At 34.6% G+C, this 9,418-nt stretch overlaps 1 protein-coding gene across 4 annotated transcripts; it reads left to right on the top strand.

Moving 5' to 3' along the window:
• Positions 1–276: 276 nt before the first annotated feature.
• Positions 277–8,509, top strand: LOC120279107 (long chain base biosynthesis protein 1b-like). 4 transcript variants are annotated; one of them, XM_039285972.1, is made up of 13 exons: positions 290–402; positions 692–797; positions 889–983; positions 3,064–3,155; positions 4,043–4,136; positions 4,207–4,279; positions 4,370–4,502; positions 4,969–5,143; positions 6,318–6,458; positions 6,540–6,635; positions 6,765–6,906; positions 7,863–7,990; positions 8,062–8,509. In XM_039285972.1, the coding sequence occupies exons 2-13, from the start codon at positions 692–694 to the stop codon at positions 8,236–8,238; spliced, it is 1,452 nt and encodes a 483-aa protein (XP_039141906.1). In that variant the 5' UTR covers positions 290–402; the 3' UTR covers positions 8,239–8,509. The 4 variants fall into 4 exon arrangements, with proteins under 4 accessions (XP_039141909.1, XP_039141908.1, XP_039141906.1 ...); XM_039285974.1 differs by lacking the exon at positions 8,062–8,509 and having other exon boundaries at positions 278–402; positions 6,796–6,906; positions 7,863–7,989; XM_039285975.1 differs by lacking the exons at positions 7,863–7,990; positions 8,062–8,509 and having other exon boundaries at positions 277–402; positions 6,727–6,864.
• The last annotated feature ends 909 nt before the right edge of the window (positions 8,510–9,418 follow it).

Below are 9,418 nucleotides of genomic sequence, written 5' to 3'. Positions count from 1 at the left end.
AATTATACCATATTGTGTGGGTGTGTACTTTTGTTTGCTCCGCATCAAGAAACAGAAAAAACCCTCCTCACTGTCAGACCAGGCCGGCGGACTTCAGCTTTACTTAAAATCATTCTTATCACACGAGATCAACGGCTATGATCTCTCACTTTCCTCCTCGTTCTCATCGACCTCTTCCGAATAATAAATTTACCCATTTACCCTTACCACCCCTCCAGAAGCATAACCCTTCTCTGTAAATACGCACTGCAATGGAGGGCTTTTCCGTCACTATGAATAAAAATCCATTGTTGACCTCACCAGTACGATCTCCCCCTCCATCTCCTGCCCGCCCTTCTGATTTCCTCCTGGACAACAAATTCTAGGGTTAGGGTTAGGGTTTCCTCGTTTTTCTCCTTCCAGGTGAGATGATTTTTATCTGTGTTTTTGTTCCTCAATCTTTTCCGTTTTATACGATTCAAATCCGTATCTTTTTCATTGGCATTTCTATCTGATCTTTTGAATTATTTACTTTTTTTTTTTGTGTGCAAATTTTGTGGTTTTAATTATATTTCAGAAGCTAAATTCTAGTATTTTTGTAGGCTTGAATTCTCGTAGTATTCTTTTTGATAAGGATTTCATGGATGCATGCAAGTAGTATCAGCAATGGCTAACAAATCGTATGGCATTTTTTTTTTTTTTACTTGTGTAGATGGCTGTGGCGGTGGCGAACATGACCACGGCGGCGTTGGATTGGGTATCGGTGAAGTTCAATGCGCCCCTTGCTGGGATGGTTGTTTTTGGAGTACATATTCATGGTCGCTTTCTCTTGGAGTTGTTCTTGTGATCTTAGAATTGAAAGAAGTTTAAAGCGTTGGATTTTATAGTGCCTTGTTTTTTTGGACGCAGGGCATTTGGTTGTGGAAGTGCTACTCATTGCTGTCATACTTTTTCAGCTGTCCAGGAAGAGTTACAAGCCTCCAAAGAAGCCTTTGACTGAGAAGGTTAGTAGTGTTCTTTGTGTCATACTTTTTCAATTCAATTTCATCTTAGAATTGAAATTGCTTTCTTTTTATGCGAGTTCTTAATTGTTATATTGGGAGACTTATGAATGGATCATATGGATATGTGGAATTATCTATTGCATTCGCTAACTGTATTAGTTCTTAATGAACATTGCTTCTTTATTACCCATTTGGACCAGTGTTGGATTTGTGAATTGAAGAGTTTGGTTAGCCACACATTTATCTTTCGCTAGATCTAGATCTTAATAAAGAACAATATTTGTTCTGTATGCTGTTCCTATGTTCAGAAATTGGGATCAATTTAACTTGTGATCAAATAGCTATCTTTCTCTTTTTTGCTTCACATGGTGGGAGAAGGTTAAGATGATTAATTGATTTATGAGTCTTTCATGAGACTATTTCATCTAGACATCTATTTTGGTAAATTATGTTGTATTCTAGATTATAGTCAATATCGAATTTGGAAAAATCTTGGATAGAAGAAATCATTTAGGTTATCGAATAATTTGTTTCTGAAATCATTAGAAGAGGAATGGTGGGAACTTAAGACGAATGGTATTTTGGGCCAAATTCAAGGGGTGAAGGTTAAGATTTTGATCAGACAGGTGTGTTTTAGAGGCACTAGAAGAGAGCTGGAGGGGAAATTTTGCAGAGCACTTCAAAGTGCAGTTCCCAATGAAATTGCTGAGAAGGTATAATGTTCGACAGCAAAAGCTTCGGGCATTAATGTGATAGACTTATTGTTTGTTCAAAATCTGAAGGACGACAAAGTTATTGTTACTAGTGGATTTTCATATCTATAATTTATGATGAAATGTATAGGTTTTATAGAGGCTAAAAAGGAACTATTTTAAAGCATGCCTCTTGTGATTCAATATTACCTCTCTTACAAATGGCTTCATTTTACTTGATTTCAAATTCAAATCAACATTTATTCACAATTTCCCATCTGAGTTTGAGCTAACAATTTTAGATACATTTGATGTCCTCTTTTTCATTATTCCTGAGTTACAGTAATGGCCATTAAATAAACTCATAATAAGGTTATAAGGGAAAATTCACTGTGTGGTCCGACTTAGAGCATGATTAGTTGGATGAAGACGTATATGAGGTTCTTTGTTCATTGAGATTGAAGTAACTTAAGTTGCTTTTAGTATACACATTCATGTGAATTCAAAATGTAATCAACTAGTATTACTTGATATATCTTCAGTCGTTGAGCATTTCTTTTTATTAAATTGTTGATACCATGTGATGTTCTATCAGTCCCCTACTTGAGCAAAATTATATGCTGATCACTGATCATTAACAATGAGAAAAATGAAGTGATACTAGTTGGAGATGAGGCTGGACGTCAGAAAGCTAATCAGATGCACTGACACTCTTGTGAATGTGTTTTTAACTCTAGAACAAACTAGCAATTCACGTTCTTTTTTGTGCAATTTATGGGCTGAACTTAGATCCAGATTTGGCAAATGTGAAATTTGTCTATGCTATTGGTTATTATTCTTGAGACAGAGAGATGGAATAAAATACCTGACTGCATATTTTGGTAATTTCTTCAAATAATCTATATTAGTACTACATGTTCCATGTACAGCATTCAATGATGGGTAATGATGGATTCAACTTCTACACCAGGTATCCATGGACTCATGGACTTTGTTTTATGCTATGCTTTTATTCTTTTGACAGAAGGCGTGATTGTAATCATAACATTTTTCATTTTGAACCAAAATTGGAGCTTACCAAGGTTAACCTCTTTGCTTGTGTATTGTATACTATGTTCAAAAGCATTGACACTCATTTCAGAAGTGGTTCCCAATCTTTGGAATTTTCTTTTGTCACTCATTGCTTGATATGTTTCTGAAGAGGTTGTCATTCATTTCTGTTCTTTTCCTTCCATTCTAGTGGTAATGATTTATTACACACATGTTCAATTGTTTGGGGTTTGTAATTCTTTCATTTGACCCTCAGTTATTAGGACTTACTGAAAAGTTTTATTCTGTCTCTATAAGAGAAATTTTTGAAAGGCTTTGTGGTGCGAACACAATAACAGGAAATAGATGATCTCTGTGATGAATGGGCACCAGAACCTCTTCACCCTCCTATAACAGAGGAGATGCTTTCTGAACCACCAACTTTAGAAAGGTGACAATTGCTGCTTTTGTATTTTTTTCTTTCTTTTCTTTTCTTTCCTTTTTCTTTCTTTTGAATTGCTGGGCTTGTTGTGTCAATGCAAGTTGATTTGCAGTGGTCTATTTTAAAAGTTAAATGATATAGGCAGATTGCCACAAGGAGAATAATTGAAATCTTTAATCCATCACAATAATATGAGCTAGGAAAATTTTCGATGGTTTCAGTTATTTACAATTTTACATTATCCATCATCAATAGAAGATTATTGAGTAGCTCTAGCATGAGTTTGGCTTCAAAAGAGCCTGCTCAAGCTTAGCTCGATTTGATTTCGAATGCTAGAGCTCAACATGATTTAGTCTAAAATTAAAATTGGATAGATTTAAGGATTTCGATCCAAAAACTATCTTGTCTTGCGGTTGGCCCTTCCTCTTGTGAAGTATCATATGATTTAATTTGATAGTAGAATCTTATTTATTGCTTGATTTTTGTTTTTAAAGATATACAATACAAATTATGTAATATTTTGAATATAATAGCAAATTAAATGATATTGTTATGTATTATTGATATATTTATTTATTTCGAGCTATCAAGCTAGCTCAATCGAGTTTGTCTTGAAATTAATTTTGAGTTCGAAAACTGAGTTCGAGCTCAATTTGAAAGCTCCAATTTCATGTTGGGTTGGAGTTTTTACCAAGCTCACAAACCGCTTGGTCAATTGACAACTCTAAATGTAAAATTTTCTGTTTGGCTTTATAGCTCAACAGTGCAAATGCTGTAAAAATATTGATGAGATGAAGAAATTTGTTGTTTATTTGATAAATGCTCTTAGGTAGCGTGTTTATGACATGATAAGTTTCGATTTTCCACGCCCTCTAATTAGCTATTCTTGCATGCAGTGCTGCTGGGCCTCATACTATTATTGATGGAAAAGAAGTTGTTAATTTTGCTTCTGCAAATTATCTTGGTTTGATTGGACATGAGAAGATAAATGTGAGTGAAACTTTTCACATTGTCAAGGTCCTATTTATTTCTCATTAAAATATAGTGATCTGTATGTCAGGATTCATGCATTGGTTCATTGGAGAAGTATGGTGTAGGATCTTGTGGGCCTCGTGGTTTTTACGGAACAATTGGTAAGACACGTTCTCCACACCTTGCTTATACACATTAATGTAGATCATAAAAGGTTGGGATTAACACCAGAAAACCGTTCTTTTTTGTAGATGTGCACCTTGATTGCGAGGCCAGAATCTCAAAGTTTTTGGGCACCCCTGATTCAATACTCTACTCTTATGGAATTTCTACAATTTTTAGTGTAATTCCAGCCTTTTGTAAGAAAGGAGATATTATAGTTGTGTAAGTATGCATCCTTTTTGTGTACCTGCTGGCATATTTGACGAGTGCTGCTTAGTTAAAACTGTTGGTGAGATCTAATAACCCTAGGGGTTTGCATTGTTTAGTTACATTCTGACGTCCATTGTTCAAAATTACGAGTTCAGATAATTACAATGTATCATGTAGGCTGAAGTGGCGTAGATTATTTGACTCTTTTTTTCACTTCATTGATCATGTGTTTTAACTGTTATTGTCATTATAGAAGCCCTTAGCTTTAAAAGCTCATTGTTGTCCTCAAAAGAAGTCCTTGCCTAACTTGTTAGAATTTGAACGTGTTCCAGCTCAATGTGTTTGACCTTATCTTGTGACCTTTTCCTAATGAACCATGGTTTATCCACTTTATGCAAAAGAAAATCTTTAGCTTCTTAGAATTTGGCCATTATATATCACATACCTATAACTTTTGACCTGGATGTTTTTATTTCAGTGATGAGGGTGTACATTGGGCAGTTCAAAATGGGCTTTACTTATCAAGAAGTACTATTGTGTATTTTAAGCATAATGATATGTCATCACTGAAGAGCACCTTAGAGAAAGTTACTCGAGGTAATCGGAGAGCAGAAAAGATACGGCGCTATATTGTTGTTGAAGCTATCTATCAGGTATTGCTGATGATAATTTTAGTTCTTGATGTCTAGGTATTCTCTGTTGGCTAATTGTATCTATTACTTAAGATTATGATAGGCCTCTAGGTTTCTTGTACTTAGTTAACTTTATTTGTAAAATTATGTAATGTAAAGTGTAAAACACCAATTTTTTTATCTGCAAAACTACAACTTCTAAAATCTGGCTAGGCTGCCTTTGTGACTTGTGCATTTCCTGTAAAGGACATTTTCTTATAAAATTTTGTGAAGTTGACAAGAGTTCATGCTTTGTATTCTATATAAATAACTGAAACTTTAAATTTGAAATTGACTGGATGTCATTTTCTTCTATGACCCGAATTGAAAAATCTGAGTTTAGAAAATGAATACACTGTTGTCCATACAGCCTAATTGAGTGCTGAAGGGCACTCAACCATGTTTGTTAAATAATTTCTCTGACATGGGGAAATGCACATCAATTTTAATAGCACTCTGAAAAGTCAATTGAATTTATTATCATGGAGACTGGTGTTTGCATTCATGCGCAACACAATACATTAATCTTTGTTTTATGTGAATTTATGTGGTAATTTTTTCTTTAATTTTGATTTAAAAAGAGATAGAAGTAATGGCCTGGGCAAATAATAAAAACAACATATGATATACACATTGGTTTTTACAAATGATGGTATTATGGTGATTTGACCATTGTGCTGTCCTAGTTTATTATTTGTTTGGCCATTGTTAGCTGTTTTGATATTTTGATCATATCTGAGGTTATCATTTGGTTCCTGGATTTATCTAATGATTTATGATCAATAATAATTCAACGCTAACTTACATTTACAAGGATATATGAACGAGTTCCTTTTTCCTTTGATGTTTTCTTCTTGCACTAGATTACTGTTCTGTATTCATGTTCAATCAGAAAAGCACCATAATTTAGTGATATTATGTCTACTGTTTGCTATAGTATGTGGCCTTGGAAGCAGGCTATTGGGAGAAATGTTTCCCTTTCAATAGATGAGGAGTTTTGAGAACCTTAGTTATTGCAATTATTGTAAGGTGTATAAAAGCAAGTTAATTTAGATGTCACTCTTATCTTGGTGTTAGCTGTGATTTTAGTGTGCAATGTCTGTTTTAATTAAAATTAACTGCGATAATCTCTTGCTTTGCTTGATAATGAATGCAGAATTCTGGTCAAATAGCTCCTTTGGATGAGATTATCAGATTGAAAGAGAAATATCTATTCCGAGTAGTCTTGGATGAAAGTCATTCATTTGGTGTACTAGGAAGTTCTGGACGAGGTCTTGCTGAACACTATGGGGTTCCTGTATGTCTTGAACCCTGCATTAACTATATCATCAGCACTATATGGATAATCAGGATTGCTAATTATATTTTTTTAAACCAGGTTGAGAAAATTGATATAATAACTGCTGGCATGGGGAATGCATTGGCAACTGATGGTGGATTTTGCACGGGAAGTGTCAGAGTTGTTGATCACCAGGTAGCAACATTATATCATTTGCATGATTAAGTTTAAAAAAAATGTTATTAATGTGTCTAATTGATAATAATGTTTTTTACTTGCTATGAAGGATTGACTGCATGGTTGATTAAGATTATGTTGTTTCAGCGCCTCAGTAGCTCTGGCTATGTCTTTTCAGCATCTTTGCCTCCATATCTTGCTAGTGCTGCAATTGCCGCTGTTGATTATTTGGAGGAGAATCCAGCTCTTCTTTCAAAACTGAAGAGAAATATTGCGCTGTTATGGAATGGTAAGTAAGGCTATTCTGTTTTAGATGCCAGCAATCATGAAGGTTTTCAGTTAGAATGCCTATATGTTGGATTGCTATTTGCATTCCTGCAATGAGCTTGGAACTGCTTTTCAATTATCTGATGATGACTATGCTGTATCATGCTTTTGTCGGATCGGCCTCTAAGCATGTTTTAGGTGTCTTTTTGTTTGGTACATGTTACACTATAAGATGGCTGTCTTCCGCTTAGATGCTAACAATCAAATCTTTGAATGTAAGGTTATTTTTACGACAATCTGATTTTCTTTAACTGTGTCAACTATGCTGGAATTTGGCAATGACAATGGTACTTAATGATAGTGATAAGCCTAAAAATTCTACATCCTTTCATACATCTACTCATCTTAAGGTCCTGAATAATAATATGGTTGAAACTTGAAAGTTCATATTGTCACCAGGAATGCTTTCTTTACCGTGCAGGAAGCATACTCTTATGTTCTCTATTTGTCCTTTTTTTTAATGGAAGTTCAATTTGATCCAATTGTTTCATTTCAGTTCTGATGCTTGTTAGTAGTATAGACTGTACTTTTTTCCTGCTTTATTCTCATAGGGTACTTTAAGTGGCATATTGCCTCTTTGACTTATGAAATCTCTGTTCACGATCCTATAGTCGATACTATATTGAAAATTTACCAGCCTGCCAGTTTAGGATAACAAGAAGTTGCTTGTACCTGCTAACGTGCCATCTTTCATTTCTATTAGCAATGTTTCTATGTTCAAAAGGAACTGCAACTGTCCTCAATAGTGTGGGTTCTTGATCCCCTTGCTCGGATGGTGAACCTGAAAATATTCTTCTTAGATATTTGTTTTAGTCTTTGTAGTGAATGTAAATCTACTGATTTTCCATAGGCATGACATTATCTTCAAGAACTTGCAATCTCTCAGAATATTTTGTTTGTCCTTGTGAAAAACTGCAGAGTTATCAGAGTTACCAAGTCTTATTCTGGCAAGCAATCCCCTATCACCTATCGTCTTCCTCAAGCTGAAGAGATCAACAGGTTCCACCAAGGGTGACATGAAGCTTCTTGATGAAATTGTTGATAGGGTAAGTAGAGTGAAAGTTTTTCCCTAAAAATGTTTGCATCTTGATGGTTGACTTTATGCATTTATCTTTAGGTGTTGAAAGAAGATTTGGTGTTCATTGTCACCACAAAAAGGTCAACCTTAGACAAGTGCCGCCTCCCTGTTGGCCTTCGCATCTTTGTATCGGCAGGTCACACAGAGTCTGACCTGCTGAAAGCCTCTAATTCACTGAGAAGAGTTACTGCTTTAGTGCTGTCTGAACTTGCCTGAACCTTTTCTTCTTGATGAGGAATTGGTGCATCCACAAGATGTCAAATGGTCAAGTCTCTTCCTGTAAATAGAGTAAACCTTTTCCTTTCAGTTTTCTCTTAACTAGGCCATTATTGTGCATGTTGCAAATGTTTTTTGTCAATGATAATTTGGAACTAGAGTGGATTTTTGTAAAATAGTTCTTCTGAGAAAAATACGATTATCTTATTAATCGTATCAACTCATACTAATTATAAATGTGCCATGCTTTTGAAGACCTAATGAATTTTCACATTCATCTCTATGTTTCTTGACTATCCTGAGCAGTGTAAAGTTAAACGGGCACTTCGATGCATTCTCCATAGAGACCACTGGTTCGTGCATGAAAAAGCAAAAATTTCTTAAAGATGGACTTGTGCAATTTTAAACTTGGAGTGGAAAATGAGCATGATACATAATTTGGTGGATTTTTTTTATTTTTTTATTTTTTATTTTTTTTTTTGGACAAAAGCAACAAGGGCCGTGAATAAAATAGCCAAATAAGAATAAATTTTTCTTATCATAGGTGTTTATTTTAGGGAAGTGATCTGAAGTGAGGGAAGTGTCATTTTTCTGAAGTGAGAGGAAGTAATATCACTTCCAGTATTCATTGTGTTCATTTATCGGAAAATGAAAATATAATAAGAGAATTCAAGTGTTAGGTGGAGTTGTATGAGTTGGAAAAAAAAAAATTGGTTCTTTTTCCCCCTCAGTAAAAAAAATGCTAAAATGGGTTTAGGTTCACTGCAGACGGAAGTGAGGGGAGTGGTCACTTTTCTTCACTTCCTCCAACTCTGGAAGAGAGAATAATATTGTTTTTCTCATAGGGGTTTACATCAGGACTACAGACAATATTTATAAATAGTATTGGGCCTTAGAATACTACTACAGATAAATAGTATTCAAAATCTAAGTAATTTGTTAAAGAAATTTAATGACTTGGCATTTAAAATCTACAGTCGTATTAAAAATCCTAAACATTTTGGTGCAGAGGAGCAGACACTTATGGAATCAAAACAATTAGAGGTACAAATCTAAAACACTTGGATTCAAAAACATAAATACTCACATGAATAAGCCTCTACGTTTGGTCACGAGACACTTGCTTTTGGCTACAAACATTAAAGATGTGCATCCATAAATTTTGAAAAGAGTATCAGGC

Source organism: Dioscorea cayenensis, chromosome 16 (assembly GCF_009730915.1).
Source record: "Dioscorea cayenensis subsp. rotundata cultivar TDr96_F1 chromosome 16, TDr96_F1_v2_PseudoChromosome.rev07_lg8_w22 25.fasta, whole genome shotgun sequence".
Lineage (NCBI taxonomy): Eukaryota > Viridiplantae > Streptophyta > Magnoliopsida > Dioscoreales > Dioscoreaceae > Dioscorea > Dioscorea cayenensis.
This window is presented reverse-complemented; position numbering and strand designations above follow the sequence as displayed.